General features: G+C 41.5%; 2 protein-coding genes across 10 annotated transcripts in view; one reads left to right on the top strand and one right to left on the bottom strand.

Annotated features, from left to right (window-relative positions):
- The window catches only part of cpeb3 (cytoplasmic polyadenylation element binding protein 3), a 31,737-nt gene extending 24,004 nt beyond the window's left edge, over window positions 1-7,733 (bottom strand). For 4 of the 9 annotated variants that reach the window (XM_020598347.1, XM_020598355.1, XM_020598393.1 and 1 more), the window contains exons 1-2: window positions 7,612-7,733; window positions 4,465-5,369 (exon numbers count right to left, since the gene is read on the bottom strand). In XM_020598347.1, the coding sequence (XP_020454003.1) occupies window positions 4,465-5,369; window positions 7,612-7,651 (945 nt within the window). In that variant the 5' untranslated portion in view covers window positions 7,652-7,733. The other 5 variants (XM_020598358.1, XM_020598384.1, XM_020598376.1 and 2 more) reach the window with 5 other exon arrangements.
- Window positions 7,734-7,809: 76 nt separating this feature from the next.
- The window catches only part of marchf5 (membrane-associated ring finger (C3HC4) 5), a 24,879-nt gene continuing 16,217 nt past the window's right edge, over window positions 7,810-16,471 (top strand). Inside the window, exons 1-3 of the mRNA XM_020598426.1 lie at window positions 7,810-7,889; window positions 8,140-8,245; window positions 15,929-16,131. Of these exons, the coding sequence (XP_020454082.1) occupies window positions 8,202-8,245; window positions 15,929-16,131 (247 nt within the window). The 5' untranslated portion in view covers window positions 7,810-7,889; window positions 8,140-8,201. The remainder of the gene's footprint in view (window positions 7,890-8,139; window positions 8,246-15,928; window positions 16,132-16,471) is intronic.

Genomic DNA, 16,471 nt, shown 5'->3' with positions numbered 1-16,471 from the left:
AAAAGGCACATGTACTGAGAGCGCACCTGGCCAGAGCTGGAGGCTGTAGCCTTGGCAGCAGTGTCCTGTGTCCACTGCTCGAGCTGTGGACCCATTGTTTGCACAACACACCTATTGTTGCACAGTCAGCTGAGCAGTCAAACATGCTATTCCAAGTTTTCCAAGCTTGCTAAAAGTGTATTGCATCACCATACTGCTCTGCAATTTGATGTATAAAAATTATTTATAGAAGGTGGGAGTATATGTTTTCATGGAAATGTGCTGGGTACAGTGTGATATGAGTGAACAAGTTTTAATATCAATATCTTAAAAATAAATAAATAAAAGTCAGTCCTCATCTCAAGCTCCTTAGTCCGAAAGCAGTTAATGCTCGAGTCTGAGTCATCAGGGCTCAAATCCAAGTCGAGTCACAAGTCCTGAAAATCTGGACTTGAGTCAGACTCGAGTCCAAGTCCTTCACTCAGGTATAACAACACTGCATGTTACCCTGACAAAAAAATTTTTTCCCAGTTTTATTGAGGTCCATTTAAATTCATGGTTCGTCTTATGATTTGAATTTTTAAAACTATTTAACCTAGAAAATGTCATAAAAATACTTGGAGTAAAAAACTCCAAACCGACATTTGAACACTGCTTCATTTGTCTGACAAAATGTCATAAGCCATTTGCAATATCAACAAACAGTAAATATGATAAAAGTAGAAAAAAAATATTTGGCATTTTCTGCATGATTTAAACAACAAATCAGCAATTGAAATCGTTGTAGAACTTTTGTTGACTGACTAATGGACAATTGTTTCAGCACTATTGCAATTTTTCATAAAGAGCATGAACTAACATGCCCACTGACACCAAAACAATTGGCTGTGACTTTCAGTCCTAACTTTTATTATATACTGTAGCCTATTTGAATACATGCAAGGTTAAATCTGAATTAAAACAAGCTGAACCACATCAGGTTCCTAATGTAAATCACACCTGTGGTTACACGCTCAAATTTGTCAAAACTCCTGCCATTTTGCACAGCCATCAGAGAGAGTCTGGCCTAAGACTGCCCACTAGCTTCCAGTTTCATAATCTGATATAATGTGATCACAGGTGACCACACAACAACCTCCACTACCATAATTTCAAATCAGGGTATTTGACTTTGCGTCTTAAGCCTCACACTGACATGTTAAGTTGAATTCCACACATTCCTTAGCCTTTAAGCAGCAGCCAGCAGCAGGCGAGTACCAGCACATATTGAAGCACACAGGACTCAACATTGCAGCCTGCATTTCATCTGTGGCATCTGAGGAAGACTGAAGGAGATCTACAGGATGACAGCAAGTACACCTGTCACCAGCTGTCCACATGACAGAGAGGAACCAGTGTGTGTACCCCTCCTGCAGCTTGACTCAGCGGTATACTGTTGAGTTTCATTTCAGTAAACAGGCCTGCTCACATGTGGTACCCTGACCTCACATCCTGGTGAAAACTCTTCTCCAATTATGGGTGTAATTGTTAAGCAGCCAAGTGTGAGCTAGAGCTGGAGCTCCATCACTGAGGCAACCCTGGTGACATCAGAATTAATGAGTTAGGCTGGAGAATTCAAATATTTTGCCTGAAGCGATTAATCAGTTAACTGATCAACAGAAAAACAGGCAACTATTTTGTTAATCGATTAATCGTTTCAGTCATTTTTCAAGTATAAATAGTGAAAAAAAGTGTCAAGTATTTTGCAGAATTCAGCCAGTTTTCTGGTTTTTGGAGGCTTGTTTGAACAAAAGAAGTCTATGGTTTAGTTATATATGACAAGTCTGCAGAAGAGATAAACATGAAACACCACCGCTGTAATAAATGTAGTGGAAAAGAGAACTATCATTTGTGAACACTTTCTGTTTCAGCAAAAGAAACCTCAACAGTATCACTGTTAATATGACAATATTTCAAATAATAATATATACATATGCAAATAAAGCACCTTATTGGCATCAGGGGTACAAACTACTGAATAACTTCAATACAAATTTATCTGCAGAATGCTTTTTTATTTAATCAGATTGACTGAACTGTCAAAAAAAAATGCCAGAAAACAGTGAAAAATTCCCCATCATAAGTTTAGACTGAGGTGATGTATTAATTTATTCTCATCTCATTTTCTATACCGCTTAGCCCCAAACGGGGGGGGGGGGGGTGGCTGGAGCCAATCCTAGCCAGCTGTGGGCAAAAGGCGGGGTACACCCTGGACAGGTCGCAGGGCCAACACGCAGATGAACAACCACACACACACACACACACACACACACATTCACTTCACTCTTACGGGAAATTTAGAGTCACCAATCAACCTAAGCCACATGACTTTGGACAGTCAGAGGAAGCAGGAGTACCCAGAGAACATACGCAAGCACAAGGAGAATATGCAAACTCCGCACAGAAAGGTCGCGAACCCAGAACCTTCTTGCTGTGAGGCAATGGCGCTACCCACCGTGCCACCGTGCTGCCCTGTATTGGTTTATTCAGATATTCAATTTACAATGATATCAAAGAGAGCAAAGCAGAAAATCCTCCCAGCTAGGAGACGTGTACAAACAAATAGTTGGCATTTCTGCTTAAAAACTCAGACAAAAACTACCAGTCAAAAGTTTTGGACATGGTTTCCATTGAATTGAAGGGGAAAGTGTGTCCAAACTTTAGACTAGTAGTGTACGAGTGAACAAGGAGGGCATGCACGGTTGAACTTCATCTCTGCTTTTTGCCTGTTTTATATTTCAGTAAACAGACCTCTCTACACAGCAAGACATGTGGCCCCTTGACCTTGGCTCTTGGTGATAACTGGAGCTGTATGCTATCCAAGTCAAGAGAACAGAAATGGGGCACTTAGCAGAGGAAGAAAAATAATAAAGCTTGGGGAGGCCTGACTGACACATACACACACACACAATCTCCTCAAAAGGCTATATGTTTCAAGTTGGAATTTCAGCCAGCACTGGGCTGTGGTTCGTCTGCACGTGTAGCCTAGTCTAGTCCTCTCTACAACAAGGTACACACTCTTTTCTCCACAAACTTCACTTTAATGTTAAACGTTATTTTCTTGTCAGCTGTCCGTTTTTCTGAACATAAAAAAGACCCGAGTTAATTCCTTTAGGTATGGTTAGACCCTGAATACATTAACTACTTTTCATAGTCGTGGACAGAAAATATGGACTCATATCTGTGTCAGAACATGTATTATGTAACACATATTGTTGAAACTCACATTAAGAGTTTAATATTGGCATCTTCTTTAGTAAAATGTGGAAAAACTACTCTAACTTCCGGGTTGGACCTACGCTCGATTTTCATCTCAGGTTAAAACACCGCCCAATATCCCATTATAAGCCAATCAAATACAAGTAATGATGTTGACCTCCTGTAATATTGAACTTCTTAACACTTCCAGGTGAGGGCATCAGCAATGTTGTTACTGTTGGATGTTACTGTGTTTTGGTGATTTTTTTTTAAATGAGCATAAATATATAACCCTCAGATTCCCGGTTTCTACTGTTTACTGTGCTTTCACCCGTTTATAAAATATTTAACACTCAATTATCAAACTATCATGGAAAAAAGAAATCCTTCCTGTTCATTGGATGTGAACTGATAAGCAAGTGTGCACATACAGGTCTTGTCAGTCTGAATTCAGACCGGTACAAGGAGCACATGAATGCATCACGTGTCCTTTAAACCCCATGGAGAGTGAGCTGGCAAAGGACATGTAGCTATTAGTGCAATAAACCGTGAGCTGTGACTATTTCTAGGACTGAGTGTGTTTGTCTTTGGCTGCGTAAAAATAGCTATCAGTGATGGTTATTACTTAAAGGATTCTGTCTCATTCGATTTTTTTGACCTCCACAACACAATCTTCCAGCACACAAGCCATAGACTTACACGTTGACAGCTACCGGCAAAATCTGTCAATTTAACTACAGCATGTATCTTACATTTAAAATAGATATATTTTATACTATTTCGATTTTCTGTATGCCCTGCACATATAGTGAACTGACAATAAAAATCTTTGATCTTATTGTGAATAAAGGAAATCTATTTAAATGACCGCCTCCAAAGGTGCATCGTTATGATCATTTAAAAAGTAATGACTGTGAACAGCATAGGCTATAGAAAGATTACTGATGATAAAATGTAATTTTTTATTGTAAGTCTGTCTTATATGACACACACATAGCTAATTAATACCTATATGGACCCATTATGAATCCCTGCTATTGACAAGTTAAGGGTGACCTTAGTCCAGTCTACTTTAATGTCTTTTTATCTCAGACACTGGTGGTTTTGCTGGATTATTTATATGGCTTAGAATACACTAGAAAAATGTAATGTAATCTGAGAAGGCAAATCTGACAACATGTCACAGTGGTGGTCAATATGTTTGAACACGGGCTGAATCAATAAAGCCAGGCCTAGGCCTGATCTTACCTGGAAAGGCAGTATGTTGTTGCTGTTGTCAGTCCTGAAGGCGCTGTCCTCCATCCAGGGCTTGGGGGTGAGGGGACCAAGTCTTGGGAACTTTGGGGGTGCTATAACATTGCTACTATAAGGCTTTTTCATGGGGGAGATGGGGTTTAGAGGTGACGGCACCCCGACGCCGACTCCGACCCCTACCCCGACGCCCACTGCTCTGCGCGGGTCTCTGCCTGCCTGCAGCCCGCCCCAGGGGTTGGAAGCTGTGCTCCATGCGGCGTTTTGGTGGTTATTCCAAGCTGACGACGAGGCAGACGAAGACGACGACGACCCCTTGCTGTTATTCATGACGGTCTGATAAGCGTTTCTCTGGGGAAAGGGGCCTTGGTTAGGGCTGACAGGGGATCTTCTCTGCTGGGGTTGCTGCTGCTGCTGCTGAGCTTGCTGTTGATGTTGCTGAGACTGGGGAGCCAGACCGATCTGCGGGGAGAAATTACCCCCGAAAACCGGGTTGACATGGTGGGGGAAGTTCTGGAAAAGCATCGTCCCATTCACCGAGGGTATTCCTTGGAAAAAGCTATCGTCCACAGCGTTTGTTGTTCCCGTGGACCAAGTGCTTCCAAACGAGGAGGAAGGAGAGGGAAGAGGGCCGCCGATCTCCTGCGGCTGGTGGTGGAAGCTCAAACCGGGCAGGATCGGTGACTCCATCGGCACTTTGTCCTTGCTGCTGATGTTGAGCGCTGAAGCTTGGTTGCTCCCGGTCGATGGGCTCTCCGACTCGGATGAAGAAGAACTGGGCTCCAATGACGGGGTCGGGGTGGAGGGAGGAGGGTCCACTTGCGTCGGATCTTGCTGATGGTGAGGCTGGGCTTTGTTTTTGTCCATCAGTAAATCATCCTGCATGGTTTGCGGAGATGCAACTAGGAGAAAGAGAAATGAAGAGTTATTATTATTATTGTAATTTAAGAGATCATTCACCGAGCTCGCTGGGCTGCTGTAGTATCTGATGAACTGGGACAACTCCGAAAATATGATGTTAGAGGGACCAGGCAACTGCAAAGCGACTGCGTGATCACCCATTTAGCCAAAAAGGAGAAAAGGAAAAGCACACTTCCCAGGACTATAGGCTACCAGAATGGTTCACAAATGCCACAAATTATAGCCTACAATGAGCATATGGCTGCAGATATTCCCCAGATTTCGCCACGTCTCGTTTTTCCTTCCACGCAGGAACTCCGGCGCTGCAATGTGAAACTGATTCAGTGTGTTTTTCGCCCAAGGACCTCCCCTACATTCATTTACATATGTCAGTAAATGCAGCCGTCCTTCAACAAGGTTAAAATACAGTTCTACCTTGACCCAAGCACTTTTAACACAAAAACAAAGTTTTCTTTGAACTAAAATCTCCCCCACCCCACCCCACAATAAAGCACACTTCGCCCCTTTTTATGCAGTAGATCGTGACGCACCTAAACCACTGGCTAACGCAACATTCCCTTAAAACTAAAATATTACAATCCTATTAGATCAGGTTGTATTTCAACGCGGCGTATAAGACAAGGACAATTTAATAAAGAAGATACAGATGAATTGATAAACGAGTCTACAATACATGGGCATAAATCCCTTAAGGAATAATATGATTTATAGTAGGATTTTATTATAGCGCAAAGGGACTCTGCCCGAGGTCCGCATTGACACCACCGCGGGTTTGCACTGGCATAATACAAAATGAACCCACAAGCGAACCAGCGTTTTAAGGCAATAATATCCTGTAGCCTACGAACTTAAAACCATGGCAGAAATATCACTGAATGCTGTGCTCGGTGTCCTCTATTCCAGGTTTGAGTTTTTGTTGAACCTTTCACATAAAGTTAGCCTTTACTTTGCATTCTGTAAATGTAAAATTTCCACCATATTATATCATTATCATGAAGCCATCAAGTCACCACATTATTAACATGACATATAGGCTAACACTGAGCAGGACGAAATGAACCACAATGCGTTTGATAATTCGAGGCTACAAAGCAGATGAGCATTTAGGCTTGTGCCAGCTGGAGCACATGCAAGACACAAACTCAAATCTAATCGCCCAAGGTAATAATTACGCTAAAGTAAAACCCATGATAACACTGATAAAGTGTTTTTGTCTGAAGCTGCAGGAGAGTTAACATGCAGTCACTGAGGCCTTTCGATAACATAGATGCAACAGTCTTAGACTTTGAAAACAACACCCAAGATGACGTGCCGGATAATTTCAGCAGCATGATGGCAGTTACAAGTTGGACTTTCAATTAATCGCAATGCCCTGCATTGAACACACCCCACCAGTTAATCCGTGTTTTCTCCTTCAAGAGCTGCGCTTCCAAGGTCACCAAAACAGCACAATCAACCGTGTAGAGTGGTTCACCTCACCGGCCCTTCACCACAGGCACTGCCAACACCTTATCCTATTTATCGCGCTGATCGAGGCATCTGATACGATTGATGAAGTTGAATTGCCTTGAATTCCCTGTTTAATACATGTGTCCCCCTCAGCACAAACGACAAAACAGCATGCGCATACAACTCGGTCATCTCTGCCTGAGTTTGAATTACCTGTATCGTTCACCTTTTGGGATTCTGTAAATAAAGATATTTCTCTTAGCCTAGTCTGGCTTTAGATGTGACAAACGAGCTGCCCTTGTTGCGAGATAGTCAGCAGTTGCCCCAACAGCTGATTGACTGCGGCGCATGGATGATACCGAGGGAGGTGTAGGGAGTTGTAGTTTCTCGTTATGCAGTAGCTCCTCAACAATTAGATTGCACATGTTCCTTCATGACTGCTTGGGTATAAACTAAATATCAGCTACAAAGCTAACCTAGGCTATAGAAGCAACTCCTGTAAACAGCAAAAAAACCCCACTAATGACTGACTAACACATTTCTTGTTTTGTGTTTCTCTATCTCGCCTTACACTTATGTGCATGTTTAATTATGACAGCAATAAATATAAAGTGCACATAGGCCTAAATAACTTAACATTACATCTATTTCGCAGAAAAGCTTTATGTGATATAATAAAAATAACTTTAACTCTCAAATAGGTAAAGATAATCATAAGGTGTAGCACATAGCCTACTTTGCCAAAAACAGTATAACGTAATTAAAACGTCTTACCACTAATAGAAGTGTTCTGTAGCCATAGGCGAATCTTCATGATGGGGAGTGGATTCTGCTGATTATTTTTGACATTTTTGGCCGTAGGAGGGATAAAAAGTATTATTAAACTACATTTCCCATGTCAGGGAAGAGGTGCATTTTGCGGCGATATCCTTATTTTGATGACGCAGCACGCATAGCCGTGCTACCTAGCGTCACCTCAGAGACGGCTAGTCAATGGAGTCAAGTGGTCACATAATGCGGCGATAATAGTGACAAACGAGGCCGCAGCTGGTGTAAGGAGGATTATTAATTGAAGCGGTGCATTGGCCGTAAACAAATATTGTTTAAACTGCCATGACTGCGAGGGAATAATGTTATGCTAGACAACTGGCTCGTTTGCAGCTGATGCGCCGTATCAACACGCGGGCCGCGTACCTAGCTATCGTTAGTGCCTCAGCTGGCTAGCGAGTGATTTAACGCATATCTCAGCAGCAGCAAATTAACGGACATGCTGTCTTAAAGATACTTGTTATTTTAACGCAGGTAAACTCTTCTACCAGCAAGACTGCATTTCAGCATTAAAAAAATAGCTTCGCTTCACGATAATGGCGGAACAGAGTGCCGTGGTCATGCAGCAGAATTTGGACAGGTGAGTTCAAGTTTTGGCTAACATGCTAATTTGGAAACTGCGTAGCTTTACGTAAAATCACTACGGAGGGGGGGAGACACACACACATGCCGTCTTTAATATCTGATTGGCATTAATAGCCAATATTAAAAAGACAAACACTTTAGCTTGTTATTGTTTACTTAATTAGTATACCAAGTGGTGGAAGTTGCAAAAGAAAGAATGTCGTGAGGAATTAAGACAGAAGTTGAGGCAGGCTTTGGGTGGTCAGGAAGAACTTCCAGATGACTGGGAAACTACAGCAGAAGTGATCAGGGAGACAGGTAGGAAGGTGCTAGGTGTGTCATCTGGAAGGAGGAAAGAAGATAAGGAAACATGGTGGTGGAACAAGGAAGTACAGGACAGCATTCAGAGGAAGAGGCTAGCTATAAGAAGTGGGACGTAGAAAGGACTGAAGACAGTAGACAGGATTACAAGAAATTGCAGCATAGAGTGAAGAGGGAGGCGGCAATGGCCAAACAGAAAGCATATGATGAGTTGTATGCCAGGTTAGACATGAGGGAAGGTGAGAAGGACTTGTACAGATTAGCAAGACAGAGAGATAGAGATGGGAAGGATGTGCAACAGATAAGGGCGATTAAAGACAGAGATGGAAATGTGCTAACAAGTGAGGAGAGTAGTATCATTTCCATTTCCCCAGAAACTTTGCCGTGTTAACTCTTGACCCTTATATGAGAAAGCTGTATTCGGTAAGCTTTCTGAAATTGTCACGTTCATAGTTAAGTCTGAAACAGTGAACAGTTCACACTTCAGTTACACAAAATGAATATCTTCCACAACAGTTTTATTGTAATTTTCCTGGATATGTACTTTTTAAAAACACTTGTTCATAGTATAACCAAAACTTAAGTAGCTCTTTGATTGCTTTAAGAATTGTGCACATGAATAGTGTTTGTGTTGCTTGACAGATTTGTTAAGGTGATTAAATCATATTGATCATACACTAAGAACAAAGATTGAGTGGGCTTGCTGAGAGAGGAAGCACAGACAGGTGTCATATCTAGCTAGGAACATGGACCTATACTAAATGAGGAAAACTAAGAAAAAGTGCTAATTGTGTAATGTTTGTGTTGAGGGGCAAAATTAGTGTTGGAAACTTCCACATGATTGATAGAGAGGTATCGCAGGAATGAATTTGGGGAAACTGTACAAGTAAAGAGCATCAAGAAGAAAGAACAAATGAACAGTAGCTGGAACCAAAGAATAGAAACTCTGGCCAGATGTATATTTAATGACCAGTCCTGTTTGCATGGGTTTGATACTCAGTCAAACAATGTTTAATTTGCATCACACTATCAAACTGTCCTAGTTGCACAGTGCATGTAGTGAATTCCTTTTCAAGCCAATGGAAAGTATTACAGTGGAAAGTGTCACAGGTGACACCACAGATAGGACCATTTTGCGGTCGCGTGTAGGGGAGAATCATTGTGGCAGGTGGGGAATTATTTTGAGCTCTAAATAAATGCATACAATCCCATCCTCAGTACATTTCCCCTGTGATATTGAGGCGCACACAGCAACTCTGTGTGTCTTTCGGAGCAACACCAGCTCTTAACCCTAGCTTCTCATTTGGCTGTAAGAATAGACAAAATTTAGACATTGCAATCTCAAATTCTAATCTGAAAGCCCCCACCACCACCACCCTTTTTTGTGTAATTTATGATAGCCAATTTGAATTGCTCCATAAAAAAAATAAAAAAAATCCAAAGTTGGAGAGTTCCCACCTGACAAAATATAGCGGAAGATCATTGGTCATGTTTGTGGAAGTTTTCTTGTGTATGTCAGTTTTTGAACTTATTCAAAGGCGTATGTAAAATACTTCAGATGTATGCAGTGGTCAAACAGTGATTCTCCTAGAGCAAACTAAAATGAGGAGGTGTGGTGTTCAAACTGATGTTAATGCTGTGTTTGTGTAGACTGTCAAGGAACTGAATAAACTGCCATTATAGAAGGGTTGTCATGCAAAAACAATTGTGGGTTTTTCAGTACAATTCTTCAAAACTGATAGATAGGGCAGAGGATGCATAAAGGGTTTAGTGGCTATGCTGATCTCACTGTTGTCATATTATGCCTGGGAAAACACTGGAAAGTACTTGAAGATAAGGTTAATATGATAGGCTCAAAATCTTGAGCCAAGTGAGCAGAGTGTCTTGTTTTTTACTTTGACATAGATAAATTGCCAGCGTTGCACACAACTGACCAGACTGTCGACCCGTTTCACATAATGATAAAACAGCTATGTTTGGGTTCAAGTGTTGTCATGCTACATGTGATCAGAAGTTTTCATCTATGTGTGAGCAGGTGCTGCAGCCTTGGGGTCATTGTTGTGTCACTTCTCTTGGAATACTCACCAGCATATGACAGCTGTGCAGTGCGTATTAAATCATTTGTAGGCATGCAGCACTTTGTCAGTATTGAACTTTGGAACTATTTCCCAAGCACATGGTACAAAAGCAGAAAGAAAGGAAGGGCACCTGAGTTGTGTGAAATGTGCTTTAACTGTGGTGTGTGGCAGAGGCAATAACTCTTGACAGTGTTTGAGGAGCTGATAGCACAAAGATGCATGTCATGTCCCCTGGCTTCTGTAGGTTTTTGTACCCAGCCTCTATCACTAACAAACATAAGCCTGCACAGACTCTTATCTAGGCCTGCCACAAGCAGCCAGCTGCCCCTGCAATGCAGTGTTTCACAAATACATGTGGGAGATGGATTTCAATCCAGCCTGACCTTTTTATTGGCTCTCACACAATGGTTTCTCCCCCCCCCCCCATCTGCTTTGTTGTCCAGATCACTGACCCTTTTGCTTTCTGTATGAATGGGTATATAAATATGTGCTGTGCATGTGTGTATGTATAAGGGCTAAAAAAAAAAAAAAGTGATGGAAGCCATTATATTGTGGTTGATTGTACAGTGTCTGTATTTCAGAATTAAGACACAGTTCCCTGAATAATGTTTACTGTGCAGTTTCTTAAATTTAAAAGTATTATTTTTGAAATATTACAATTTTAGAATTTAAGATACTGACAAACATTTGTTGACCCCTTTTAATAAGGTGTTGACTCAAAGCTGATAATTTTAGCTGGAGTTTGTTGTATTCATTTGGACAGTAAGGACACCCTGTTATTTTGTCTGCTGACATTCAAGAGTCGGTGTGGCAGCTGATACTCAAGCAGTTTATCAGCCCAAGACCCATGTAACCAGACGCCGACACATGAAAGGCACCAATCTTATATTGAGTATTTGGATAATGGAACCTTTCAAGGTGGCAGACACCCAGAGTTGTTGTTTTAATTGACTTGGGACAGGGCTAGTTTGTGACCAAGTAGAAGTCAGACATGGTGAAGCCCCTATGGGGTTTAACCTTCCTTCAAGATCTTTGTGGACCAGAATTCGGTGCTCCTGGGCTCTGCCTTTGTGCCGAGGGACTTGCAGCTTTCCCACAGTCGTGTAACTGCTGCCGAGTGAAAGGAGCCTTTGTAATGCGGCTTATGTGCTGCTTAAAGAATGTGAACCTGACTTGTGACACGGTGAACATGCTATCACACTCGTATTGTAAACAGTGTCAGTCACAGCCCTATTCCTTCACAACCCACCATGAAACCTCTCCCCATTATCATTTTGTTGGTACAGTTTTGCACTTTCTAAGGCAAAATCACATCCCCAGCAAAGGTGGAACATATGATGCTTTACAGGAAGCATCTGCATCCCTTCACTGCCACATACTCTTTTGAAAAAAAAGGATGATATACACTGGTGTTCCCCTGTCCTTGAAAGTGGTGGGCTAGCATTAGGTGGGTTAGAGCTCATTGAGGAAAGGGCAAAGGCCCATTTGAGTTTGCCTGTTTAATATGTAAATAGGTGGTTGAGACAGCAGGTCACCTTGCTTCAGTGAAATTCAGGCAAACCGCCATCATCAGAGCTCATGCTCCTGAAGGACATTTTATTGGGACCTTTTAGTGCTGCCACTGCCTTTTTCTGTCAATTAATCTATCAACTATTTACTGATTAGTCGATTAATTTTCCTCCAGCACACATGAACCATAGACTGTATAAAAGAAGGCAAAAACACAGCACACACTGGACTGTCAGTCAACATAGAATAAGTGTAAACATTTTCTCATGCACTTATTTTAGTGGAAATTGTAAAGTAGCAGGCAGATGACATCATGGTTTTAATAATGCAACTATGTAGTGATGTTCTTTTTTCCTCTGGATTTACAGGCAGTTGGCAGCCAGCTAGTGATATTGAAGAAAAACACATTTTAAGAAGTCAGTTTATAAAAATAAAACTGCAAATTAAAAGTGATGACATATTTTATAAGTCAAAGTAATCAATTAAATTGACTAATTATGGCCCTAGGAACTTGACAGAGCTTGTTAGGCCATAACAAGAAAATGGCGCCAGGTGTGGTAGCATCAGTCAACATGGTGTCCATTAGAAATGAAACAGTATGAAAATTTAATATCATGATTATAGTGACCAAAATTATCATGGTCTTGTTAAAATGTAGAGAAAGTACAGAGACATGAAGTGAAATAATTACTGCTGCCAGGGAGGTTTATGTTTTTGCTTGTGTTTGTTCACATCACAACTCAAAAAGTAATGAATGGATTTTGCTGAAACCTTTTGGAGAGGTGGGGTATGGCCCACTAAACTAGATTTTGGTTGTTCTGGATCACAGATTCCTTTTTTATATATAAAGAATTCTTCAACATTGTGAGATGGGGACAATTTCATCTTGTCTGCTTCTCAAGATTCAAAATGTTTATTGTCATGTGCACAGTGAGGAAACGTGTTTCCCTGTACAATGAAACTCTTACTTTGCTTCTGACTCCATACATAATGCCTAGAATGCTGGGACAAGATAACATCTATCACACACCAAAGTATGATCTAGATCCAAGTTGTTGTTTTTAAATCCATTAACAATTTCATTTGTCTTGTCAGTTTGCACAGGAATTCTCACTGTGCAGTGTCTGCTTATCTGCACCAGTGTTCTGTTAAACAGGGTTGAGGCGACAGCGAGCTGGAGATCAGGGTTTCACACAGAGGATAGCATTCCACCACTGTTGTATTGGATCCTGTCATGCTGTGGGGCTGGGTCACAGGAAGATGAGTCAGTGGATCTAGGGGTGTGCTGGGTTTTGTTCTCAACTGTAGTGCCTCTGTGGAGACACCTGGCCACTGTTGTGCTCAACTTCTCATCTTAACATTTTTTTAGCCACCTCAGTTTCAGTCTTGGTGCTGGATTTTGGGATATTGAGCCCCCCAGTGTAGTACAGTGGAAGAAGCTTGAAGTTTTTTCTATCTTTGCAGTGCAAAAGTCATAATTGGATGAGATGTAGTGTCAAACAGCTTTGAGTATGGTGCAGGCTCACAAACCTGTCAAAAAGCAGAGGAAGTGGAAGTTGCATTGTGAGTTCTATAAGGACAGGAGCACGGTTGGTATTTTGTTGACTTACATTGATCACATGTGCCCACAATGGGCCTTTAACTGGCTATGTCACCTGAGCACCTTGAACCAAAGGCTCCTCTCCTGCATTGTCATGTTTTATTCAGTACAAGAGGAGTATTGGAAAATCATCCATTGCAGGTAAGTAGCAACCTGAGCAAATAATCCAAGATGGCCAGTCGGTCTCTAACAAAGGACCCACCCCCACCCCCCCCAGACTGACTGGAGGCCCCAGTAACAGAGCACCCCTGCATCTCAGTACGACCATGACGGAAAGCCTCAGATTTGACATTCATTATTCAGCTGTGGGAGCAGAAGGGTTGAAATATACATGGCGTCCTGTGGGGCTTCATTGAATCGAGCACTGTTGAGAAACCCCCCCCAGCCTCTCTAAAGAGAATGTTGGTGTTTGTTTCAAAGGCAGTTTGGGGCTATGTTTGCCTTCACTGACAGATTTTGTATCACAGTTAGTTGAGGATTGCTGCCATGACTGAAATTACCTGCCAGTAAGGCATAGAACAGGAAACCTATCAGTGGTATCACAAGCGTGAAGACATATTCAGCAGTCCTTAGTTTTTTTGGAACAAATCACAATGTTAGTGAAACGGGTGATTTGATTGGACCAATACACTGGGACAAGTGGAAGAATAGTTGATCACAGGCAGCAGATAATATTGGAAACTGATGAGTACATTTTTTTTTCCTTGTATAATTGCCAAAAAAACAGAAATTTTCCATACCTGCATTTAAGAGCTATGTGGCTTTTGTGCAGTTAGTGCTGTAGTTCATACCACATTAGATACTTGTCATATTACTTATGGGGTAAGGAACATTTCATACTTCCTGGTGAGAGTTAAAAGGTTGCAAGTTTCCGCCAATTCAGCTATATCTGTTACCTGCTAAAGGCATGAAATGAAATGACAAACTGTAGATTGGTGTTATCAGATTAGACACAGGCAGCTGGTAGGTTTAAAAAAAAAAACAAAAAAAAAAACCTGACAGCAAAGAGGGTGCTACTTGTTTGGTAACCCTCAAAAGATGTAAACCATTCTTTTGCATGATTGGAAGTGGATAGAGTGCGACTTAAGTTTAAACTGTAGAGGATGTTTCATTCTAAAGCTCTACATATTAACAGTGTGTATTCATGCTGGAGGTGGTAATGTATGCTTAGTCTAACCTGGACTCTGAATATTAATCTGCCAGGCTCCATATTTAATGAATGGTACCCAAAATGTACATAATTGCAGCCTGAGACCAAAAAAGTCTCTATTACAATCGGTCTCCCCTCATTGAATTTATGTCAGGGATTTATGTGTGTGGCCTGTTCAGTTTCATTCATCCAGAGAAATGTCAGCTGCTCAAGGTTGAATGCAATTATGACGATGAGAACACAAATGTCGGAGACATTCAGGCAGCAGTCGGTTCCAGAATTGGGGGATCTCCTAGCAACAAGTTTATCTGAATGTAGTTTAAACGAGTGTTGCTATTTAAATGAAATATTCAGGTCTAACCTAGGACTACTTTCATTTACACAGAAGCATGTTACTGGTCTAAATTCTTGAACTTGGCCTCATGCAGTGAGACACAGGTAGTGAACCTCGAGCTGGTTGCTGATTAATTGTGGAAAAGCAATATGTCACAATCAGAGCGATACTGTGGTAAAGTCAGGGAATATGAGGTTACCTCCCATATGTTGAACAGACATGGAGCTGACAAGGGCTAACGGGTGTAGTGTTCGGTCCAGTTAACTGGGAAATAGGAAACAGCGGACAGGCCAAACGTACAGATTTCTCCTTTCTTGTAAAGGAGAAGGCAGAAGTTTCCTGCCAAATATGCTTAAGTGGAAGAACTAGTAGGACTTTCACTGTGAGGGTCAGAGAGGCAGGAGGATATGCTGGGATACTTGTGGGTGGAAAGATGATAATACAGTGGTAAGAAATAGTATGTGAACCTTTTTGGAATTTCATGGTTTTCTGCATTAATTTGTCATAAAATGTGATCTGATCTTCATCTAAGTCAAGAGTACTGACGAATATAATGCGCCTAATATAACCACACACAAAAAATTCAGATCTTTCATGTCTTTATTGAAAAAGTGAACCCCTGGAATTAATAACTGGTTGACCCCCCCCCAAGTTGTCAGGGTGGATGTGTGTTTGTCTTTATCTTGCATGTGTGTATTTGATTTTAGGAGCTGCTGGGTGTGCTTCGCCACAGACGAGGACGACCGCACAGCAGAGTGGGTGCGACCATGTCGCTGCCGCGGCTCCACTAAGTGGGTTCACCAGACCTGCCTGCAGCGCTGGGTGGATGAGAAGCAGCGTGGCAACAGCACAGCGCGTGTGGCCTGCCCACAATGCAATGCAGAATACCTCATTGTCTTTCCCAAGCTGGGTGGGTTACATCACCACAAAGGATTAAAGTAGGGCTCAGGTGATAAGCACAAGCCTTAGAAATAATAAGAGTACCTTGAAGAAAAAAAAAAAAAGAAACACTAGTTTATATAGTCTCATAGCAGGGCTGAAATGATTCAGTACTGATCAGTAAGTACAGATGAAGGGGCTCAGGTTTCAAGGCAAGGTCTGTGTTTGTGGGAACTTGACAAATATTCCTTCAGCTAGGTCAGCTATCAGTGTGTGTAGGCTTAGCAAGAGTGGCGGCATCTCTGTTGACTCTTTTAGGACAGTGGTTTTTTTTTTTTTTTTTTTTTTTTTTTTTTTTTTTTTTTATTAAA

Source organism: Monopterus albus, unplaced genomic scaffold (genome assembly GCF_001952655.1).
Source record: "Monopterus albus unplaced genomic scaffold, M_albus_1.0 scaffold3.1, whole genome shotgun sequence".
Classification (NCBI taxonomy): Eukaryota; Metazoa; Chordata; class Actinopteri; order Synbranchiformes; family Synbranchidae; genus Monopterus; species Monopterus albus.
The sequence above is the reverse complement of the archived record's forward strand: the minus strand, read 5'-3'. Positions and strand labels throughout refer to the sequence as shown.